Below are 25,413 nucleotides of genomic sequence, written 5' to 3'. Positions count from 1 at the left end.
CACACACTCTCCAGCAAGGCTCACCAGATAGTGGTCAGGAGCAATCACCCCTCTCATTTTTGTGGGCCACGCAGCTTCTTTAAAGGACTGCTCAGCCCATTCAAAATTCCTCGCATGTGTGTTTTTTCCATTTAAAAGCCGGCTGCGCGGGAGCAGCAGAGCGCTGCCCGGCCACGCGGCTTAAAGGGAACATTGGTCAGGAGTACAAACTCTGGCTCCTTCCACTTTTCCTGCCGACTAGGCCAAGGGGGCGACGCCAATTGTATCAAGATGCTCATCAAGCCTTGCGTCATGTCCTCCAGTGTTAACTTCACCACCCTTCCTCGTCAGATGAGGAGTCCTTGAGGACGCCTTCCTCCTGCACCTCCAGGCCTTTGTTGAGCGATGTTATGGAGAGAGCAGCATGTCACAATTATTCTGGAGACTCTGGCTGTGGCAGAAAGACTCCAGAACTGCCAAGGCACCTGAACTTTAACTTCAGCATCACAGTGGCCTGCTCAGTGATGCACTTTGTTCTGTTGTATTTGTTCTGCTGTGGAGTGATGGGGGTCTCAGAGCTGTCATCAACCATGATAAAAATGAAGTGTCCCTTGTCCCCAAGCAGCCATCCTCTAACACTGCTGCCAAAAAGGGGCTATGCACCGACGTAAGATGAAGGCATCATGGCAGCTCCCTGGGTATCAGGCACATACCTGCATGAACCTCTTCTTGTGGACGCTGATGGAGTGGAACAAAGGCTCCTGGCTTGTTGGAGAGTGCCCTGATGGCAATGTGTGGAAGCTCTGATCTACATGCACGTGTGGGAAGCCAGCCAGAGCTACAAACCCCAATACTCTCTGTCTGATTGCTGTCATCAGCTGCAAACAAACAAAATATATCGACTGGCTCTGCGAAATAAAGCATCTGAGACTTGCCTGATGCATCTGTGGGTGCCTGACTGTGGCATTCTTAATATGTCCCCTGTGGCAGCCTGGAAGGATCCAGAGGCATAAACTGAAAAGTTGAGGATGGTGGTCATCTTCATCCAGGAGCTTTGACATGGCAGTTGGGGATGGGATCGTCATTCTGGGATTTTAACCCTTGCCCAATCTTTTACTGCCCATCAAGATGGGGGGGCGGGGGGAATGGAAAGACGGTTAAAATTAGAGCTATGATATTTGCTCCACAAATTACGAATGAATGAATACTACATTATGAATGGAATAAGTGGGAATATATTGTTCAGCAATAAAGCTGGTCTTTTCCACATTAATGTCATTTTAATGGTGACCGTCCTGTGGTTTACAAATAAAGGCACCAAAGGCATTGGTTTTACTAATCATTCAGAAAGGGGTATTCCTGCAGCTGTCTTCATTTCTGCAGAAAGTTTGGGTAACAATTATAGGTCATGTATTCAGGTGGAACCACATTCTATTCATCGAACTGTGGAATAGGAAACTAAATAACTCTCAAAATAGCTATTCCTTTCTACTTGTAACAAAGTTTTAGAGGGTTGTCTTTGTGACTTCGAGACTTGACTATTCCAATGCACTCCTGGCTGGCCTCCCACATTCTACCTTGAGGTGATCCAAAACTCTGCTGCCCATGTCCAAACTCGCACCAAGTCCCGCTCACCCATCACCCCTGTGCTCGCAGACCTACATTGGCTTCCAGTTAAGCAACGCCTCAATTTCAAATTCTCATCCTTGTTTTCAAATCCCTCCATTGCCTTGTCCCCCCCCTACTTCTCTTGTCTCCTCCAGCCCCACAACCAGCAACCCCCGCCCCGCCGAAATGTCTGCGCTCTTCTAATTTTTGCCTTTTGAGCATCCCTGAATATAATCGCTCAGCCATTGGTGGCCCAGGCCCCAAGCTCTGGAACTCCCTCTCTAAAACTCTCTGACTCGCTTTCCTCCTTTAAGACGCTCCTTAAAACTTACCACTTTGACCAAGCATTTGGTCATTTGTCCTAATTCATCCTTAGGTGGCTCGGTGTCAAATTTTGTTTTATAGTACTCCCGTGAAACACCTTGGAATGTTTTATTACATTAAAGGCGCTATATAAATACAAGTTGTTGTTGGGATTTTAACTCTGAGCAGTTTTCCGGTGGTAATTGCTCCAGCGAGGTGAGGAGAAGCCATGGGGATTTTGACCACTGCATTTAAATGCTGCTGGTCCACAGGTGTGTAGAAGACGGTGAACGGATGTTGGCAATTGATGATCATGTGGCCGACAGATGCTCGCCAGCTTTCAGGTAAGTGGCGGGGAGGAAATTTCAGGAGGGCAGTGGAGGGGGAATCTGGGAGCTGGGAAGACCTCAAATTTGATTGTGGGGCCCTGAGGAGCACTGCTGTTCCTCTTGGTCCCACAAAGAAAAGTTTTAGATTTACCTGAAGTGCCTCGACTATATTTAGAGCAGCTGCAGCCCAGCAGGATGGGTGCAGGGGTTTCACTCTCGGATCCCAATTAAAATTGCATCGGGGTCCGACTGAAATAATAGAACCCCAATTTTGCTACATTTATTAGGCTCGTCCTTCTGCAAAAGCCCTGCAGGTTAACATTGCTGGTAATAATCTGCTCATTTTTAACTTCCACAAGCGCGGATTTTGCCAGGCAATTAGGTTTAAAATCAAACTCTTAAAAGTTGCCATTGAATTATTTTCATAATATGGTCCAATTCATTGCAGTAATTTTTCTCTGGCATTAACTGGCAGTAGTACCAAGTACCCTTGGTGGTAAAATTTAAATATTCGCAAACTTCTAAGTTTCTCCAATAGCACTGACAGCCAGGATCGACTGAATGTTCTTATTAAAGAGGGTGGCCTATCTGAAAGAAAAGATTAGCAGCAATACAAACCCTCTCTCACGTGTTCCATGTTTGAGCAAACTATTCAGCAACTGAGAGTTATGCCAGCTAGGCACTGGTGCATGAACTTGCCCGTGACGTAACTCACTAATCTTTGGCCACTTCATGTTGATGGAACCTTGGGTTGGTTCAATTTTTGTAAAAGAAATTAAAAAAATCAAAACATAATGAATCTGGCCCACTAACCTTCAGGATGGATAGACCACTCTCTGCACTCAAGGAATGGACTGATCACCCCACACTAAGGTACAGAACCGTGCAGCTATTCCTGACTCGTGTCTGTACCTGGAAGTATGTGTAGTCTTTAATATAGCATGTACCCTGTATCCAACCATGACCCGCGAGAGTGCGTAAATTACTTGTACGAAGCAATAAAGAAAATTTGGACAAATTCTTTTTTAAAATGCACATATACCAAAAACGAGAAAATAATGAATTACATTTTCGTCTAGCAGGGTAAACACTGATGCCAGACTACTCAAAATTCCAGCTTGATTTATTTGAAGTACAGAGCTACAATAGAGGAGTAGGTTTTGTAAAAGACTCTTGTTATCAACTATCGGGTTCCTAAAGTTTTCTTCTAAGTTGTACCAAAGCTTACAGCAAGTGTCGGTTCTGAATGGAGTGATTGATTTACTGAGAACTGCACCTTTGCATTGCCATCTTTAACTTTATTGCTGTTGGATATGTTTTTTTCATATCCTCTTCTACATATGTGTTCACAAATATTGTGCTTTCTTTTTTATAACTTCTTAACTGAGCCAATCCCCAATCATTTTAGACTTAGAAATTTTATTATTTGCTGTGTTTCCATTTGATTTGTAATAGAAGTTACCTGGGAAGACCAGCAGAGAAAAATGAATGGTACAGTAGCTGATGGGTCAAAACAGAGGCAGCTTTCTGAGCCAGGTTGGTCAGGCTGTGAACACCATGGAAAGCATGAGACTCTGTACAATTAGCAGTGGATTTTAGGTTTCATGCTTTTTTTTAGTCAGTGTGCATTTGTGATGTGTTCTTCTCCCCACACAGTGTATCATGAGCATTTGCCTCATAGGTAGATGAATACAGTTCATAATTTGCTGTCTTCCTTACATTCGTCCTTTTTGCAGCTCCAACTCACAATTCTCAGGCTATCAGTACAGTAGGTACATGATGTGGGGATGGGCGGAGAGTTGAAATATTGATGTAGGAAACCAAGCTAATTCTTAAGAACCAACACGGCTCTTGACTAGTACATCTGACTTTCTTCACATAAAACCAACTCTGAAAATTCACTATAACATTATAAAATATGATAATTAAGCTGTTTATGTGGCAACTAAAGGAGAATTGCACTACCATTTCTTTGATAATGTTCCATTATTATTTTAAAAGACCTAATTCAAATTGAAGCATATTTAAATTGTACCTCACGCTCAATGTATAGCAGAACGGTTAATTTCAGCTGCATCTGCTGGTAACATAAAAATTTACAACAGAAGTCGGCAAAAGAAGATAATTGTAAGAGCTTTTCCCAGTGGGAATATTCCTACACTCTGTGCAGTATGAACACATTTGCTTGATATGTGTTTCCGTGCATTATTTTTAATGTGTGCTTGTTTATTCTAGCATGGTAGGATTGCACTTGCGTTGTTGTATCTGTGCTGTGGTTAATCCAGTCAAATATTTCCAAAAAGGCTGTTGTTGCTGATGTGGTTTATAACACAGGGGAACTTCAGTTATCTGGACATATTGAGGCTGAAGGGTATCTGTAACTTTGAAATATACAGTGCCAATATAAATACAAGCTATTGAATCATAGAAATCACAGACATTTATAGCACAGAAGGAGGCCATTCCGCCAATTCTGTCCGTTCTGGCTGACAAAGAGCTATCCAGCCTCATCCCACTTTCCAGCTCTTGGTCCACAGCCTTGTAGGCTATGGCACTTGAAGTGCATATCCAAGTACTTTTTTAAATGCTATGAGGGTTTCTGCCTCTACCACCCTTTCACCGTCTAGGTAAAAAACATTCTCCTCAAATTCCCTCTAAACCTCCTACCAATTACTTTAAATCTATGCCCCCTGGTTATTGACCCCCTCAGCTAAGGGGAATAGGTCCTTCCTATTCACTCTATCTAGGCCCCTCATAAAATACCTCAGTTAGGTCTCCCCTTCAGCCTCTTCTGTTCCGAAGAAGATAAATCCAGCCTATCCAATCTTTCCTCATAGCTAAAATCCTCCAATCCAGGCAACATTCTCGTGAATCTCCTCTGTACCCTCTCTAGTGCAATCACATATTTCCTATAATGTGGTGACCTGAACTGCACGCAGTAATCTGGCTGTGGCCTAACTAATGTTTCATTGAAGAAACATTCTATTAAAAATAATGCTTTTGTATGTAGTAAGCGTTTATATTGAGAGTAGTAGGTGGTGCAGTGGGTTGGACACTAGTCTTTCAGTTCTGGGAACTGGATTCAAATCCGGCCCAACGTGATGGAATGAGAGTCTCCTCTGTGGGCCGAGGCATGTTGTCAGGGGAGATTAAAATAAATTTACTCTGCATGCACAGGTGCTGTAGAGACCAGGGCTGCTTCATAGCGACTCTGTGCCTCTGAAATGGAAAGTGCTCAGTATTAACATCTTTCACCTTAATGAGCAAACAATTCACAAAAAAAAAAGTTAAAAACAAATTCTGTGAGTGCTTGAATTTGACAAGTAAAAAAAATGTAATGCACTGTAGGACACACTAAAGTAGAGTCTACTATTGTATTTTTATAGTGCATAGTGCCTGATAAAGCAAGATTCCTAGTCCTCTGAGCGCCAGATAACTGAGGGTCTACTGTAAAAGCTTGTGAGTGATTACTTGGCTACTTACTTACTCAGTACTTTGTGAAATAAAACTTTTAACTTCCTCCATGCTAACAAATAATGACCAAGTTAAATAATCACTGGTTTCTGATGTCAAAAGATGCCCATTTAAATATCTTTTATAATATACACAAAACATCTTGAAGATGCAGCTGTGCCAAGTATATTCATATTTATGAGAGAAAACAGTAATGGTAAAATCACAAGTGAATAAATGTCTTTCAATTGATGGTGTATTGTGCAAAGCTGCTGTACAGACATTCTTCAACCAACAAATGTTGCAGAGTTATGTTGTAGTTGGATAACCAATCTGTCTGATACAGAATTTCTTTTAATTCTGTGAAATTGGTTTAGTCTATGATGAGGGATAAGGTAATGCAACACAATAACGATTTAACATTTTTGTAGGACAGGTAAAAGATAGAAAGAAGCATTGATGATCCGTGTGCCTCACTTTCTCAGGCATGGTAACAAACAGTTTCTGGACTTTTGTGGTTGCACGGTGCAACTCAAGACTAAATTGGTGCTGTTCATCAAGCGGGCAAGAATTTTATGGTTCTACCTTATCTGAAACATGCATGTGCATCCCGAATGGGGGAAGTGTGTCTGCTTCACAACATAAATTGGAATAGTATTGTATGGGCATGTGATTCTGTCATCAATGAGGTCACAGATCTCTGAAGTGCTCTGTTCACTTTCAATTATGCCAAGTCATCCAAATTTAGCAGCTCTAAATTATTTCTGGTTTTTTTTAGTAGGTTTTCTTTGCTTCTTTCTATTAAATTTAATTTTGTTAAAGCCTGATTCGTTTTTAATGAAACCTGTCGAACTGCAACATTATTGTAAGTTGAGCAAATACTCAAATCAGATTTGCAATTCTTAATGCCATTTCGAAAGATAACATATAAACTGTGGAAGGATAATTACCCAATTGTGAGCCAGATGTTGGTGATAGCCATTTGACCTACGTTCAGATGATAATTACACTGAGTTATAAAGATGTTGTAGTGGTTCAAAAAATCAAAGATAATGAATGTGCTGATGTAAGCTATGGGGTGGATTTTCGGCTCCTCTCTGCTTCGTTATTCACTCTGGAGCAGTGGCAATGGCGGTGGCAATGGCGACGGTGAGGTGTTCTGGCCAGGCAGTCAGCCTCTAGCACCCTGTAGCGATCCTCAGGTCCAATTTTGCAACACCTGTGTGAGTTTTGACTTTTGCCTGACCTGTCCGCCCCAAAGCTTGCCCCGCCGTGAATGCCTGGGAAATCAGGTGGTGCAATGATACCGACTGCAGAGAGGTAAGTAATGGACTTCTAAGGCAAGTGTGATTGTTTATTTTTACATTTTTTTTGATTTGTGTTATGGTGGCCTAGGCAGTGTTTTGGAATATTTTTGTGCCTTTTTTTTAGGTTCTCCCCGCTCCCCGCCCCCCCCGCCCGCTCCGCAACCCGGCGTTGCACGGAGCGCTCCCGGCCTAGCTCTTTAGCTCGGGAGTTTCCCATGGTGTAGAACGCCTCCCTTAGCGCTGCGCCCCCTGACTCGGCCCAGCTGCTCAATGTTACTTACTGAGGCGTAAACTGCTCCCAGGCTCAAACTTTACTGCCCTGCTGCCATTACCGCCCCAAAAATATCAAAACCGAAAATCTAGCCCTTTGTTCATAGCTATCATTTAGTAAAGGGTCCATTTCATTTATCTGTATATCCCAATTTGAACAGACCTGTAAGACAGGCACCCTTATGATAAAAGTGTTGCATAATAAGCAAGCTGAACAGTCGCCATATGTAGTTGAATATTTTTGGTGATGAGAGATGGATATAGACTACCCCTCTGATAGATTTTTCTGATTAAAGTTTTAGCCATTAGTTGATTCGTTGATTTTTTTTTCAGCTACTTTTCTTCTTAGCATTTTCATCAATTTTTTGAGGTTATAATCTTATAGTCATTCTACTCATCTTCTTTGTCTATGTCCTGCCATTTTGTGATCACAGAAGAGCTGGAATCACCCAAAAGGAGGAACTCAGGTCTGTTTCCTCTATTCCCTAATTTCTATTGTCCACTGTGTTCAGCTGACTAGAATCTCTACTTATATTATTTGCTGTGCCCTTTTTTAGTTTTTGTGCTTCCCTTTTCTCTTTCAAACACAAGGGGTCGAAATTCGGTACGCTGATTTTCAGCAAGTGACGCCACCTAGGCGGTGATTTTACCACCAAGCGGTAATTACCTCCTCAAATTGCTAAATTATTTTTTTTCCCCCAAAGATGAGAGTGCAGCACTAAAAGAGGCATTGTACACTCGTCCTCGGCACCAACGGAGCAGTAGCTCAGGAGGCCCACTCAATTTTCTGCGTTAGGATGCCGGCCTCCCGGCACCTGAAAATGAATTTTTGAAAAAGTTTGCGAAAATTTTAGTGACCAACACCCACACTTCCCCACTGCTGCCATAAATAAATAGAAGCTAAAATAAATAAATTTAACAAGTTACCTTCTACTCCGAACAATACTGCTCCGGGATCCCCGATGTACGAACAATTTTCCCAGTTGGGAAAAACGCCTGTCGTTAAAGCAGACGATCTAACTGAAGTTTGCCGCGTTGGTGCCAAGACATTACCACGTGGGTGGCGGTAGAACACACAGTGCTACCTCTTAGTGACACCCCCATCGCCCAACTAAAGTTTTCGGGAGGCGAGGAGACCGCTCCGCTGTGTCGGTAAGCCGTAGTCGCCCATCAGCCACCCCTCTCCGGTGCTAATGGGTGCCGTTAAAAAATGAATTTCGACCCCAAGATGCTTTAAAGAAAGAAAGGTATGTAGTCACCAAGTTTCCAGAATCTCTATTCTGACCTATCATTCGTTCAATTTTTATTTCTCATCACAATCACAGCATAAGCATGGCAGGACAAAGTTATTTCTCAATAATATAGTGACAGCAGAACACACAGCAGCACCGTATAAAAAGGATTTGTATCAATAATAAAATCAGAGAAATTTTGCGACAGATGCAGTCCCTTTGGCCTATTGATCTTCAGGTTAATGTTCTCTGGTGCTAGCTCTGACAATTGTTATCACGCTTTGTGCCATACTTACCTTGTTCATCATTTTAATTTGATACTAATACTATTATTCATCTATTTTAATTTATGCAGCAATGTTCCATGTACATTCTTTATTTTTTTTTCCCCTCTGCCTCCTTAACATTCAGAGGAAAACGATGCTGAAGCAGAAATCTGGGAATCAGGTAGGATGAGCTGGGTTGTAAGCTGTGTGTTTCATACATTGACACACCTGTAGCATCTTAGAGATTGACAGCAATCAGACTGGACACCAAAGCCACTTTTATATTGGCTGTATTTCATCGGGATTCCAGGACTCCCAGGAGTCAAAATTCGGTCCTGCCGTTTTTGAGGCGGTGACATTGGCTGAGTGCTGCTTTTAACGGCAGGCGGTTGCAAAATTCAATTTTGCCGCCCAAAGATGAGAGAACAGCACTAAAAGTAGTGTTGCACACTCACACGCCAACGGAGCGGCATCTCAGGAGGCCGACTGAATTTCCCGACGGTAGGCTGCTGGCATGCGAGATGAAAAAAAAGAGAAAAAAAAAGTTTCCGGCACTTTCCCCTCATGCACACCCACACTTCCCCACTGGTCCCATTAATACCTAAATGCTAAAAAAAATAAACAAACACTTACCTTGATCCCTGGAAGCTCCCGCCCCGTGATCCCCGATGTCCCACCACTTTTCCCAGGCTATATGGACACCTGCCAGTTAGGCCACCGTACTTACCTAATTTCCCAGCGGCGGCGCCAAGGGGGTGTTGCACGCTCAATGATGTTACCACGTGGGTGGTGATAGAGTGTGCAGCGGTACGTCTTGGCACCGCCCGCACCGCCCAACTAAATTTAGCGTGAGCCGAGTAATCCAGCCGAAGATAAGGACTTAGCCGCCTGTTAGCCGCCCCTCTCCGGCGTTAACGGATGGCATGAGAAACCGAATTTCAACACCTCACTGTTTACATTGCTAAGTACCACTGCCTTATCCCAGGGGCAGACTTGTAGACCTACATAAACCTGGATCTACGACTCTTCAGCCAGGCTAAGGGAGCCAGATTTAGTTGAACAAAACATGAAGACCCGGCTCACGGACCTCCGGTCTCTTAGCATCCAAATGAAAACAAGATCGATGTAAAAGAAGCTGTATTTGTGCGGCATGCCTTTAAACTGACAAAGAAACTTCCTCTGATGTGCTTGATGTCTGAGACAATCGAATTAAAATAGCATTAGATTACTGAAATAAAGATGCGGCTCAATGCAATAGTTTATTTTAAACAAAAATTCAAAACAAAAATCCACCAGAGATTTATATTTCCCTGCATCCCCATTTTAGCAGTTAGTATTGCCTTACAATCAGTGAACAGGATCTAATGCCAGTAATTAATAAGAAAGCCTCTCTATATTGGGGTTTGTACCGGGTGTGTATTTTGTTTAGTGTCGTTTGGAAACAATGTCAAAAACTGCCATTATACGCATAGTTTCTCGACATAATTTGCATAGAGTCCAGAATTTCCTGTACCTGGGCGGTCACGTAGCAGGTCGCGACCCCGGTCTTCATTCCATGCCTCTGCTGAGATCAACTTTCTGTTAATGGCGCCTATTAAGCCTGCATTACGCGTTACCCAGTTCTATTAAATGGTGCAGGTCTGATGACATCATTGATAATGCGTTTTCAGCCGGGATATTTAAAGGAGCCATGGCCACATCGCATTTGTAAGGGATGGTTTCCAGGGGGTCAGCTTCCCCTTCTGACCTTATATGAGCAGTTCCGAATCGCTCCCACACCCTTGGTTCTAGACACTGGAATTATGAAGGGACTGTGACAGACTTGGACAGACAATCGGTTTCAAGGTAGGAAGCAGATATGGCTTTATTGTGTCTAAAAAGAAGTAAAAGGCACACCTTTAATAACACACACAGAATATTAATACCAATACACACTGAGAGGTACAACACATTGAATAAAATGTCAAATTACAGCCTGTGGGGAAAAGAATACAGATTAAACTCTAAATGGGGTAAAGAGGAGAATGCAGATACATTTACACAAGTTATCCCAGCCTCCCCCTCCCAATTCCCCGAACTAACTAAGTTATAGCTCTGGGGTTTCAGGGGCCATGCTCACCAATTCCCTTTTGACAGTTCCAACTCCGGGGCTCGCCTTAGTTGTCCACGTCCTGTAATCTGTACCCCTTGGTAGCGTAGGACCAGCTTGTCGAGTGGAAAATCTTCGGGTTTCCTTCGGTTTTGTTGGGTTGGTTCCGGTTGACTGTTTGGTTGGTCGCGATGGCCCGCAACTTTCCGATAGTCGTTTTGACAGCCTGTTTGCTGTTGTGGTGCTGTCCTTCTGGGTTTTAGAGATTCCTTTCGCCGATGTTTCGGGGTCCCACTTTTCAAGGCTGGTGTAGAACTTATGCAACGAGACTGTGAACTTAATAGTGTCTTTAGAAGCACACCTAACTGCCAGAACAGGCCTTCAATTATACTAAAACAGGCTTCCTTATCTTCACGCCAAATCAGTTCTTGGGCTTTGTTTAAACTGTTCTGTCCATTGATTTTCAAATGTCTCCTTTGTCAGTGTTTTTGGTGGGCTAGTCAGCAGTAACTCGATTAGGGTGTGATAATGTGCTATCACTGGTTTTGCATTGTTTTAGGATTGTCCAGTTTCCTGACCATCTAGTTGGGCCCATGATTTCCATTGTGCTTGATTGGGTAATTTGATTATCTCTTAGGGGGTGAATTGGTGTTGCATAATTCCCCCAGACAGTCTGGGATCCTTAATACACCAATTTGCTTCACAGAGGTTAGCCCCACCTCCTGTATTCGGTAACTCTTTTTCGCAGCCAAAATGTTGTAGAATCTTAAAATTAATATGCTCCTTCCCATAGATGTTTAGGGGATCTCAGGCTTCTGTAATTTAGGCCCATTTTGAATTCTCTTTTCAAAAAGTCCAAACACTGGGGGGGGGTGGGGGGCGGTCTCCATGAATGCATCCTCTGTTATCCCCTGCAGGCTTCATCTCTCCATTTAAAATTCATTTGTGTCCCAAAGTTTTTTCTTCCATTTTAAAAGTCCAGAAAAGGATTCTTCTCCTCTGCAGGGAAAAGGTACCAGGAATCTTTGCGAAATATTGGTAAATTCTACACATTTCAAGGTTCATCTAGGATAGTGCTGGTACTGCATTGCACCATTGGAGTGTTGCAAAAAGTGGCAAATATGACTGCACAGAGGCAGAGGGCTGCATGCAGGCTCTCAGATGACACCTTCCATATGCTTGTGGAGGGAGTGAGAGCACGCAGGGAGGTCCTCTTCCCTTCTAATAAGCAGACGAGATCTCCCCAGGAGACAAGAGGTGCCTGGCTCCAAATAGCAGAGGAGGTCAATGGCAGGGATGTGTTTTGGACGATCTGGGTGCAGTGCTGGAAACGTTTCAATGATCTCATTAGATCAGGAAAGGTGAGTGCAGCTTCATCCTGCTGCACCTCTCATCACATCCCCATCCCTCTGCCTTCCCCACCTTGCTCCTTGCTCACATCAACAGACCTTGCACGCCCACCCATCACTCTCTCTCTATCTACATTATCACATCCGCATCTGACTAATCACCCCTCACACTCACCCTCACCCTAATACTATTATATCAACTAACAACACACAAGGAGGCCACTTGGCATTGCCACCCCACTCCATCATAGTCATCCACTAAAGATGTAAATCATTCATTCCTTACAGTCATTCCATCACTCTCGCTCAAACTTCTCTTCTTTCCCTCCTTGCAAGGAAAAAGAGCCCACAATAAGAGGAAGAGGGAGAGAACCAGAGGTGGCCCTCCATCATTGGCGATCCTAACATCAGCAGAGGAGACTGCCTTGGATGTCTTGGAAGTCGCCGAGAGCTGGAGGTGAGAGACGGAGAGAGGGGCACATCTGTCATAAACCTGGTGACAGATTTACATTCATACAGTCACATGACATACAGCAGTCACTAATATGGTGTTTGATGTCAGCAGCTAGTGAATGTTCATCATATGCATAATGGTATCTATATCCATTCTTGATACGACATATCTAACTCATCTCTTTATTCTCCCACAGGTCCATTAAGATCCCCCCCCCGCCCCCTCTCCCACTGTCCAGGAGGAAGAGGAATACGACTCCTCTGAGGAGCCTCCAGCCTCTGTGGGTGAACCCAGAGACACAAGTGCACCCAGCGCAAATATGCACACCTCAGTGGGTCCCATGTGAGATAGTATAGTGTCGTCACCTGGTGTCTCACAAGGCACAAGTGAGCCAGAGCAGATGGTAGAGACAGGGACAGCAGTGGAGACTCCTCACTGGAGGACATTGAATGCTCCCAACTCTGTTCAGCTGCATGCAGACACTGAGCCTCGACGACCATCCAGAAAGAGGGCGATCCTGGAGGTGCAGCAAAAGTGCAGGAGGCTCAGTCAGCAATGTCTACAAATGTTCAGAGAATGGAAAAGTCCATCTCCAACATGAGCACCACCGTGTCACAGGTGATGGTGACTTTAAGCTCTTCCATGGATAGGATGACCACCTGCATGGAGCAGCAAATGTGCCTCTCACAGGAGCACATGGTCTCTATGGAGAATAGATGGCTATCCATGGAAAATTGGAACCAGAGGCTCACAGACCTCCACTCTAGGAGGCATGTCAACATTGAAGTGGGTCCTCATGGCCCCATTGATGTGCAGCAAGGTGCTCTCCAGTGCGGGTGGTCCATGAGAGGAATGATGGTGAGAGGGGACAGGTAAGTGGGGGCTCCTCTCAAAGTGCTCACACTTCCCCCCCCGTTGCTTCCCCCTTAGTCAGAGCTCCAGATGCCTCCTCAGACAGCGATGGCTGAGTCTGCCCCTGCACAGGCGCAGGAGGAGCTGACTTTGGTGGGTCCATCACAGGCTCCAAAACCCAGAGGATGTCTGTCAAAAGGGTCTGTGTAGTAGCAGCAGGGAAGTGAGCAGGTTGCCTCTACCTCTGCTGAAGCCACAGGGGTAGCACCTCGTAAAAGCACATGTAAGAGAGAAATCAAACACAAGTAGATTCACAAGGGTGTTTTATTAATTGTTTGTGTAAAGTTTCCTTTACTGTGATGTCACGGATAAAAATCGCTATTTTCACCACTTTGCGGTCATGGGCAAATTTGTGTGCACCTTTGTAAGTGGCTTAGTGAGTTGGACTGAACGGTGAGACATAACGTTACTTCCAACAATGGCGGTCAGTGTGAAAGGAATGGCTTGGTCATTGAAGGAATGCTTTATGGTATTGCTGTGGGGTGGTGCCAACCTGGCGCAGCATATGGCAGCCATATTGGTGTAATGCATAAAGTTAAGTAAATCTAAGAATGATAAGCCCATCCCTGATCTCCCAGGCAACAATGTGCTCGGGTCCTGGTGGGATCTGAGCCGCGGTTCCTCCTGCTCCTGCTCCTCCTTATCTTCCAGCTGATGCTCATCATCCTCCTCCTGCTCCTCCTCCTCTGAAGAGGCTGTCTGCTCAGAGCCTTGCTCCTCATGCAATGCTAATCCTCGTTGCTGCACTATGGTGTGCAGTGAGCAGCAGACCACGATGATTCTGGAGGGCACCTCCAGATCTGTCAAGGCATCTGAAGCGCATTTTCAACATCCCTTTTGTCTGCTCTATGACACATCTGGTTGAAATTTGGCTTTCATGATATCTATCCTGGGACTCAGTACTTGGCCTCTTCAAGGGTGTCATGAGCCATGTGTTCAGTGCATAGCCCTTGTCTCTAACTATCCAGCCGGAGCAAAGAGCTGAGGGAGCACGGTCTGGGGCAGGATGAAAGAGTCAGTTGCCAGGGAATTTAGCGCATACATGGATGATGATCCTCATATGGTTGGAGATGAGCTGCACATTGAGGGAGTGGAAGACCTTGTGGTTCACAAACACTCCTGGGTGATGATGGGGTGCCCTGATGGCCACATGTGTGCAGTCGATAACTCCCTGCACCTTTGGGAAGCCAGCTTGAGTGGTAAAGGCTGTCGCCCGCTCAGTAACACTGGCTTCATCAGTGGCAAAGTTGATATCATTGACAAACTTGTCAAAGAGGGCATCGGTGACCTGTGTGATGCATCTGTGGGCAGCCGACTGAGATGTCGCAAATGTCTGCTGCAGATTTATTGACAGCCACTGGTAAGGCATGTCCACCAGGTCATCTGGGCTGCAGGTCTTATTCCAGCAATGTGCAAATATCTGCGATGACCTGGTGCGATAGCCTGAGCCTCCTTTGGCATTGCTGCTCCATCATGTTGAGGAAGCTCATCCTCTGCCTGTATTCCTTGTGTTGAGGGTATTGCCTCTGACATGGCGCAGCTCTGCGCTGATGCCCTCTGTCCTGTGCAGCATCAGTTAGTCGACAAGAAGGTTGGTGTTGCTGGTATGCCTGGTGCTGCTAGTATTGGGGCTCATCGTGGTCCGATTCTGAGGACCAAGGTGAGCCAGTATAAAGGGCACCCATGCTGATGGAATAGATGGCAGCTCAAGTAGAGATCAGAGGAGCAACCTGTTAATGATGTGATAGATTCTATCAATGAGGTGACAGTGGATCCTAACTTTGCTGGAAACACTTGCAGCCTCTAGAAAGCTACATGTGTGCTGACAATGCAGACAGCAACAACTTCAGCCTTAGGAAAGTGACCAGCTGTGAGGTGGGAGTTTTTATTGTACTTTTCATGCTGTGCACTAATCAGCTGGAGCAATTGCCACTCAATTTCCACCTCAGGTTCACAGACATTGTTCTCAAGCTGTGTGATTCCCGTGCTCATCCAGGCAAATTTGAAAGTTAGGGTGAAAAAAGCGCTTAAGGATCTAACAAGTACCTAATAATTATTTAAATTAGCTCGCCCGCCTCTGCCATTTGGGTCTCTGCTGCGCCGGCAAACACACCCGAGGGAAAGGTATGTGGATGGCAGGTTCTTGACCCGCTGCAAGGTATTTCAAATTTCCCACCTGACTTTGAAGGACTTTTAATCCAACAAAACGGGAACGGCTTCAGGAGAGGAAAAGAGGGAAGAAGGTTGATGACAAAAGAGGATGAAAAAGTTGTTAAACAAGCAGAAATAACTGAATTAGTTTCAGATGTATCAATGCAGAATGACTAAAACTATTCCTAGCCTTTGACAGCTTAAAAAAGATAAATGTTTCCAACCCTTTTGACCAAAATGACCCTGGTCCTCCCACCCGAATGTATAGAATTAAACAACTACATGTGACCCTCTCAAATGCACAGGCAAGTATTGTGCAATTTGTATTATAGCATATATTCCTTATCAAAACATATCTTGAGGAAGCATGCAGGCTGGTTGTGCATTTCTTTTTAAAGTGGTTTTCAAAAATGATGATGGCCCCAAACATCTTCAGGTCTTTGCTCTTAGTGAAGGTGCTGGTCTCAGCCCGCTGTGAACTTTGGCCTCTGCCCCCGCCAAAGTTTGCGGGGGCAAAGGTGTTTGCCTCATCTGCATGAATCTGGTGGTCACTCAGGCCATTATGAGTGCATTTCAGGTATTTGCTATTGTGGAGGGGCTGGAAACAATGCTGGGGGAGGGTGGGGAAGCGGGGCAGGGGAGAATAGTGGCAACAGAACAGAAGACTAAGAATTGTGGCCCATCATCGTCTTTGGGGGCCCAGGACTAGATCCTGGGAGGGATGCACATCCAGCTGGTAATCCTCCGCTCAATCTGTGTACTAGCCTGTTGGCAGATTATCAGCCAAGTCAGCTTCCAGCCTGGGAGTCCTCTCACATTGGGAACGGCCCTTCTGACATGAGTGACCTTGCTTGAAGCGGGCAGCACAGGCTAAGTCTCTGCATATCCAGGTCCAGCTGAATTTACAGGTCTGCCACACTTTCGCATGGCTTAAGGCATGCAGACGTGTGGCAGACCTAACATATCTCTGAGGCTGAACCAAACTGTTCACAACCTTGGTGTTAAATTTAAACCTGAGATGAGCTTCTGACCACATTTCCGGGCCATAACTAAGACTGCCTATTTCCACTTTCGTAACGTCGCCCGTCTCCATCCCTGCCTCAGCTCATCTACTGCTGAAGCCCTCATTCATGCTTTTGTTACCTCTAGATCTGACTATTCCAACACACTCCTGGCTGGCCTCCCACGTTCTACCCTACGTAAACTAGTGATCATCCAAACTCGGCAGCCCATGTCCTAACCCGCAGCAAGCCTGCTCACCCATCACCCCTGTGCTCACTGACCTACATTGGATCTAGATTAATCAATGCCTCGATTTCAAAATTCTCATCCTTGTTTTCAAATCCTTCCATGGCCAATCTCCTCCCTATCTCTCTAATCTCCTCCAGCCCCACTAGCCCCCGAGATATCTGCCCTCCTCTGATTCTGCCCTCAGGAGCATCCCTGATTATAATCACTCAACCATTGGTGGCTGTGCTTCTGTTGTCTAAACCTTAAGCTCTGGAATTCTGCCACCCCCCCCAGCCCCCGCCAACGCCTCATCGCCTCTCTACCTCACTTTCTTCCTTTAAGGTGCTCTTTAAAACCTACCTCTTGGTCATCTGCCCTATTTTCTCCCTATGCAGCTCGATGTCAAATTTCTGTCTTATACAACAGAAGCACCTTGGGACATTTTACTACATTAAAGGCACTATATAAATACAAGTTGTTGTTGTAGTAAGGCCCATGAAACTTTAGAGTCAATATTAGCAGTGAGCAGCTGTATAGCCGATAAAAGTCAATTGAGTTTGTACAGGCACCAAGGTTGCTGGCAGTGGCATTAGTACATTAAACCATGGATTAGTCGCAGGAGACCAAATGACACCAGTTTTGAGAAACAGTGTCAACTCTAACTTAGGGCAAACAGTGTTAATTACATTTCAAAGGGCTGTTTAGGAAAGCTTTTGTATTGTAAAGGGAATAGATAGACGGTTCTGCGGCCGCAATCGAGACTCCAAGATGGTATGTTGCCTCCCTGGTGCAAGTGTCAAGGATGCTTCAGAGCGGTTGCAAGACATTTTGGAGGGGGAGGGTGAACAGCCAGTTGTCATGGTGTATATAGGTACCAACGATATAGGTTAAAAAATGGGATGAGGTCCTACAAGGTGAATTTAGGGAGCTAGGAGTTAAATTAAAAAGTAGGACCTCAAAGGTAGTAATCTCAGGATTACTACCAGTGCCACGTGCTGAGTCAGAGTAGGAATCACAGGATAGCTCAGATGAATACATGGCTCGAGGAGTGGTGCAGAAGGGAGGGATTCAATTTCCTGGGACATTGGAACCGGTTCTGGGGAAGGTGGGACCAGTACAAACCGGACGGTCTGCACCTGGGCAGGCCCGGAACCAATGTCCAAGGGGGAGTGTTTGCTAGTGCTGTTGGGGAGGGGTTAAACTAATATGGCAGGGGGATGGGAACCTACGCGGGGAGACAGAGGGAAGTAGAGTGGGGGCAGAAGCAAAAGACAGAAAGAAGAAAAGTTAAAGTGGAGGGCAGAGAAACCCAAGGCAAAAATCAAAAAGGACACATTACAGCAAAATTCTAAAGGGGCAAAGTGTGTTAAAAAGAAGGCTCTGTGCCTCAATGCGGGGAGTATTCGTAATAAGGTGGACGAATTAACTGCACAGGCAACAATTAATGAATATGATATAATTGGCAAGAGGGAGACATGGCTCCAGGGTGACCAAGGCTGGGAACCCAATGTCCAGGGGTATTCAACATTCAGGAAGGATAGACAGAAAGGAAAAGGAGGTGGGGTAGCGTTGCTGGTTAAAGAGGAAATTAACACATTAGCTTGGATGGGTGGAGCTGCGGAATACCAAAGGGCAGAAAATGCTAGTGTGAGTTGAGTACAGACCACCAAACAGTAGTAGTGAGGTTGGGGACAGCAGCAAACAAGAAATTAGGGATGCGTGCAATAAAGGTACAGCAGTTATCATGGGCGATTTTAATCTACATATAGATTAGGCTAACCAAACTGGTAGCAATATGGTGGAGGAGGATTTCTTGGAGTGTATTAGGGATGGTTTTCTAGACCATGTCGAGGAACCAACTAGAGGGCTGGCCATCCTAGACTGGGTAATGTGTAATAAGAAAGGACTAATTAGCAATCTTGTTATGCGAGGTCCCTTGGGGAAGAGTGACCATAATATGGTAGAATTTTTTATTAAGATGGAGAGTGACATAATTAATTCAGAAACTAGGGTTCTGAATTTAAGGAAAGGTAACTTCGATGGTATGAGACGTGAATTGGCTAGAATAGACTGATGAATGATACTTAAAGGGTTGACAAGTGGATAGGCAATGGCAAACATTTAAAGATCACCCCCTGTCTGGATAAAAATAAAACAGGGAAGGTGGCTCAACTGTGGCTAAGAAGGGAAATTAAGAATAGTGTTAAATCCAAGGAAGAGGCAATTGGCCAGAAAAAGCAGCAAACCTGAGGACAGGGAGAAATTAAGACTTCAGCAGAGGAGGAAAAAGGGTTTAATTAGGAGGGGGAAAATAGAGTATGAAAAGAAGCTTACTGGGAACATAAAAAGTGACTGCAAAAGCTTCGAGATATGTGAAGAGAAAAAGATTAGTGAAGACAAACGTAGGTCCCTTGCAGTCAGATTAGGTGAATTTATAATGGGGATCAAAGAAATGGCAGACCGGTTGAACAAATACTTTGGTTCTGTCTTCACGAAGGAAGACACAAATAACCTTCCGGAAATACTAGGGGACCGAGGGTCTAGTGAGAAGGAGGCACTGAAGGAAATCCTTATTAGATGGGAAATTGTGTCAGGAAAATTGATGGGATTGAAGGCCGATAAATCCCCAGGGCCTGATAGTCTGCATCCCAGAGTACTTAAGGAAGTGGCCCTAGAAATAATGGATGCATTGGTGATCATTTTCCAACAGTCTATGACTTGGAGGGTATCTAATGTAACACCACTTTTTAAAAAAGGAGGGAGAGAGAAAACAGGAAGTTATAGGCCGGTTAGCCTGACATCAGTAGTGGGGAAAATGTTGGAATCAATTATTAAAGATGAAATAGGAGCACACTTGGAAAGCAGTGATGGGATCAGTCTAAGTCAGCATAGATTTATGAAAGGGAAATCCTGCTTGACAAATCTTCTAGAATTTTTTGAGGATGTAACTGATAGAGTGGAAAAGGAAGAACCAGTGGATGTGGTGTATTTGGACTTTCAAAAGACTTTTGACAAGGTTCCACACAAGAGATTGGTGTGCAAAATTAAAGCACATGGTATTGGGGGTAATGTACTGATGTGGATAAACAACGGGTTGGCAGACAGGAAGCAGAGAGTCGGGATAAATGGGTCCTTTTCAGAACGGCAGGCAGTGACTAGTGGAGTGCCACAGGGCTCAGTGCTGGGACCTCAGATATTTACAATATACATCAATGATTTAGATAAAGGAATTGTGTGCAATATCTCCAAGTTTGCAGATGACACGAAGCTGGGTGGCGGTGTGAGCTGTGAGGAGGACGCTAAGAGGCTGCAGGGTGACTTGGACAGGTTCAGTGAGTGGGCAAATGCATGGCAGATGCAGTATAATGTGGATAAATGTGAGGTTATCCACTTTGGTGGCAAAAACATGAAGGCAGAATATTATTTGAATGGTGGGTGATTAGGAAAAGGGGAGGTGCAATGAGACCTGGGTGTCATCGTACATCAGTCATTGAAAATTGGCATGCAGGTTCAGCAGGCGGTGAAGAAGGCAAATGGTATGTTGGTCTTCATAGCTAGGGGATTTGAGTATAAGAGCAGGGAGGTCTTACTGCAGTTGTACAGAGCCTTGGTGAGGCCTCAACTGGAATATTGTGTTCAGTTTTGATCTCTTAATCTGAGGAAGGACATTCTTGCTATTGCGGGAGTGCAGCGAAGGTTCATCAGACTGGTTCCCGGGATGGTAGGACTGACATATGAGGAGAGACTGGATCGACTAGGCCTTTATTCATTGGAGTTTAGAAGGATGCGAGGATATCTCATAGAAACATATAAAATACTGATGGAACTGGACAGGTTAGATGCAGGAAGAATATTCCCGATGTTGGGGAAGTCCAGAACCAGGGGACATAGTCGAAGGATAAGGAGTAAGCCATTTAGGACTGAGATGAGGAGAAACTTCTTCACTCAGAGGGTTGTTAACCTGTGGAATTCTCTGCCGCAGAGAGTTGTTGATGCCAGTTCATTGGATATATTCAAGAGGGAGTTAGATATAACCCTTACGGCTAAAGGGATCAAGGGGTATGGAGAGAAAGCAGGAAAGGGGTACTGAGGTGAATGATCAGCCTTGATCTTATTGAATGTTGGTGCAGGCTCGAAGGGCCGAATGGCCTACTCCTGCACCTATTTTCTATGTTTCTATGTTTATGTTTCTTTCAGTATGCCCAGCCTTCCCCATTGACACACAGAATACTTAGAGTCCCAGACTTGGTGCCATTTAGCCTTTCGCAAATTGCTCAAATTTAAGTGACCATTTGAAAAAATCAAAATGATCAAGAGTTATTTTCCTTTTTGTCAAAAAATGCTTTCCAGTATTCCAGGAACATGATGTGCATATTTAATCAGGTATGTCAGGAATATCGCACACAACCCAAATCGTTTAATCAAATAGAGTTTTCAGAAAATAAACCCTGCTTGAAAAAGGTGTCCAGAACAATCATCACCTGACTCAACCCATCTAATTACAAATCAGCTTTCTCCTGATTTTAAGATTCTTTCTCCCTTTTCCCTTGTTTTGTAGATAAACATGAACTTGGTCAATAAATAAGTTAATAAGCATCAGTAGATGTCTGACTATGAAAAGTTGGGATATTATATTCCATGAGGGAGCTGATCCAGCAGCTCACAAGCAGCAAAGTTATCAGTTGGACATGGCCATATCATGAGCGGGGCAGAATGGATCCCACCAGCTCTTTACATTGTACTTATACCCAACATTAGCTAAGTAATCATAATGTTAAAAGCTTGTTGTAATATTGTAGATTAAACAGGCACTGCAGAGTATTTTGACGATGTCTCCCTGAAAGATATTTTCCCTCAACTGCAACTTCGGGACCGATATTGCCACTTTCTATACTCACTGCTAAGTCAGCACGAAGTCGGCGACATTTCATAAATTGCACTCCATTTGTTTCCCAGTGGTGCTCGTCACCACGCTGTAGCCCGTCGGCGACCCCTTTCCGACTTGCTTGGGAAATTGCCCCAACATCGGTCGCCGGTCGGTGCCCCCAACAGCTTTCCCCGGCGGGTAGCTGCCTGTGGCTGGGCGATGCGTCCATCCTTAAAGGGGAGGACGCACTGCCGTGGCCACCATTTTATTTTAATTGTCGGCCGACTCCAAGGTCGGCCTGACAATGGCGGCCACGTGTTCGGCCTGACTGCTAACAGGCAGCTCGGCACCCCCTCTTGGGTACCAGGCCACTGGCCTGGCCGAAACACTCAATGGTGGCCCAGTGGGCCAAACTAAACTAAAGTGGAGGGATGTTATGACACGTTAGCGACACGCTGATGACACCGACTGCGACCGCGCCACCCCTCGCCTGCGACCGCGCCACCCCTCGCCAACTTCCGCCCCGAACACCGCACGGAAAATTAAACATTTAAAGAGCTCAATTTTGCTCTACTCCATGATTGGTGAGGGCGCCCCCTTTTGGTCGGATGTCAATTTTGGCCCCATTCATCCTCCAAGAAATACATAATATATTTCATGGAGATAACATCACGCTGTGTGGACCAAAAACAGAAAACACTGGAAATACTCAGCAGGCCAGGCAGCATCTGTTGAGCGAGCGTAAGTCAACTTTTTGGGTATTGAGCACATCCACCAAACTGGAGGAAAGATCCTGAGGAAGGTTCAATACCAGGTCTGAGGGAGCGGTCAATACCAGATCTGAGGGAGGTTCAATACCAGGTCTGAGGGAATGTTCAATACCAGGTCTGAGGGAGGTTCAATACCAGGTCTGAGGGAGGTTCAATATCAAGTCTGAGGGAGCGGTCAATACCAGGTCTGAGGGAGGTTTAATATCAAGTCTGAGGGAGCGGTCAATACCAGGTCTGAGGAAATGTTCAATACCGGGTCTGAGGGAGGTTCAATACCAGGTCTGAGGGAGGTTCAATACCGGGTCTGAGAGAGGGGTCAATACCAGGTCTGAGGGAATGTTCAATACCAGGTCTGAGGGAGGTTCAATACCGGGTCTGAGGGAATGTTCAATACCAGGTCTGAGGGAGGTTCAATACCGGGTCTGAGGGAGGTTCAATACCAGGTCTGAGGGAATGTTCAATACCAGGTCTGAGGGAGGTTCAATACCGGGTCTGAGGGAATGTTCAATACCAGGTCTGAGGGAGGTTCAATACCGGGTCTGAGGGAGGTTCAATACCAGGTCTGAGGGAGTTTCAATACCCAGTCTGAGGGAATGTTCAATACCAGGTCTGAGGGAGGTTCAATACAAAGTCTGCGGGAGGTTCAATACCGGGTCTGAGGGAGGGGTCAATACCAGGTCTGAGGGAGGGGTCAATACCAGGTCTGAGGGAGGTTCAATACCAGGTCTGAGGGAGGTTCAATACCGGGTCTGAGGGAATGTTCAATACCAGGTCTGAGGGAGGTTCAATACCGGGTCTGAGGGAGGTTCAATACCAGGTCTGAGGGAGGGGTCAATACCAGGTCTGAGGGAGGTTCAATACCGGGTCTGAGGGAGGTTCAATACCGGGTCTGAGGGAATGTTCAATACCAGGTCTGAGGGAGGTTCAATACCGGGTCTGAGAGAGGTTCAATACCAGGTCTGAGGGAGGTTCAATACCCAGTCTGAGGGAATGTTCAATACCAGGTCTGAGGGAGGTTCAATACAAAGTCTGCGGGAGGTTCAATACCGGGTCTGAGGGAGGGGTCAATACCAGGTCTGAGGGAGGAGTCAATACCAGGTCTGAGGGAGGGGTCAATACCAGGTCTGAGGGAATGTTCAATACCAGGTCTGAGGGAGGTTCAATACCGGGTCTGAGGGAGGGGTTAATACCAGGTCTGAGGGAGGTTCAATACAAAGTCTGAGGGAGGTTCAATACCAGGTCTGAGGGAGGGGTCAATACCAGGTCTGAGGGAGGTTCAATACCGGGTCTGAGAGAGGGGTCAATACCAGGTCTGAGGGAGGGGTCAATACCAGGTCTGAGGGAGGTTCAATACCGGTTCTGAGGGAGGGGTCAATACCAGGTCTGAGGGAGGGGTCAATACTAGGTCTGAGGGAGGTTCAATACCGGATCTGAGAGAGGGGTCAATACCAGGTCTGAGGGAGGGGTTAATACCAGGTCTGAGGGAGGTTCAATACAAAGTCTGAGGGAGGTTCAATACCGGGTCTGAGGGAGGGGTCAATACCAGGTCTGAGGGAGGGGTCAATACGAGGTCTGAGGGAGGGGTCAATACCAGGTCTGAGGGAATGTTCAATACCAGGTCTGAGGGAGGGGTCAATACCAGGTCTGAGGGAGGGGTCAATACCAGGTCTGAGGGAGGTTCAATACCGGGTCTGAGAGAGGGGTCAATACCAGGTCTGAGGGAGGGGTCAATACCAGGTCTGAGGGAGGTTCAATACCGGTTCTGAGGGAGGGGTCAATACCAGGTCTGAGGGAGGGGTCAATACTAGGTCTGAGGGAGGTTCAATACCGGATCTGAGAGAGGGGTCAATACCAGGTCTGAGGGAGAGGTCAATACCAGGTCTGAGGGAGGTTCAATACCGGGTCTGAGAGAGGGGTCAATACCAGGTCTGAGGGAGGGGTCAATACCAGGTCTGAGGGAATGTTCAATACCAGGTCTGAGGGAAGGGTCAATACCAGGTCTGAGGGAGGGGTCAATACCGGGTCTAAGGGAGGGGTCAGTACCAGGTCTGAGGAAGGGGTCAATACCAGGTCTGAGAGAGGTTCAATATCAGATCTGAGGGAGGGTTAAAGGTCTGAGGGAGGTTCAATATCAGATCTGAGGGAGGGGTCAATACCAGGTCTGAGGGAGGGGTCAATACGAGGTCTGAGGGAAGTTAAATATCAGGTCTGAGGGAGGGGTCAATACCAGGTCTGAGGGAATGTTCAATACCAGGTCTGAGGGAGGGGTTAAGGGTCTGAGAAGACCCCAAATCTCAATGCGTTCTCTTGTCCGAGGCGGACCGACCTGCCGAGCCTTTCTCCTATTTTCTATATTGTTTTGGATTTCCAGGACCTGATGTATTTTGTTGTTTGTTCACATAGCTTGAGTTGTAGGCTCTTCAGATTGATTCTAACCTGTTTACCTTGTGTGCAGGATGTGTCTCCAGCTTCAACCACTCGAGCACCGTGTTTCAGAGCTTGAGCGGCAGCTGAAGTCAATACTGTGCATCCGCGAGGCTGAGAGCTACGTGGATAGCATGTATCAGGAGGTGGTTACCCCGCAGCTTAAATGCATGCAGGTAGAAGGGAAGCGGGTGACCACCAGACAGAGTAAGAACATAAGAAATAGGAGCAGGTGTAGGCCATTTGGCACCTCGAGCCTGCTCTGCCATTCAATAAGATCATTGATGATCTGATCATGGACTCAGCTCCACTTTCCTGCCTGCTCCCCACAACTCTTTAATCCCTTATCGCTTAAAAATCTGTCTATCTCCGCCTTAAATATATTCAATGACCCAGTCTTCACAGCTCTCTGGAGCAGAT

At 45.6% G+C, this 25,413-nt stretch overlaps 1 protein-coding gene across 1 annotated transcript in view; it reads left to right on the top strand.

The window, feature by feature from the left end:
• The window catches only part of rims2a (regulating synaptic membrane exocytosis 2a), a 1,685,585-nt gene that overhangs the window by 1,208,140 nt on the left and 452,032 nt on the right, over positions 1–25,413 (top strand). Inside the window, exons 27-28 of the mRNA XM_070888461.1 lie at positions 1,002–1,013; positions 3,093–3,107. Coding sequence (XP_070744562.1) covers positions 1,002–1,013; positions 3,093–3,107 — 27 coding nt within the window. The remainder of the gene's footprint in view (positions 1–1,001; positions 1,014–3,092; positions 3,108–25,413) is intronic.

Source organism: Pristiophorus japonicus, chromosome 1 (assembly GCF_044704955.1).
Source record: "Pristiophorus japonicus isolate sPriJap1 chromosome 1, sPriJap1.hap1, whole genome shotgun sequence".
Taxonomy (NCBI): Eukaryota; Metazoa; Chordata; class Chondrichthyes; family Pristiophoridae; genus Pristiophorus; species Pristiophorus japonicus.
The sequence above is the reverse complement of the archived record's forward strand: the minus strand, read 5'-3'. Positions and strand labels throughout refer to the sequence as shown.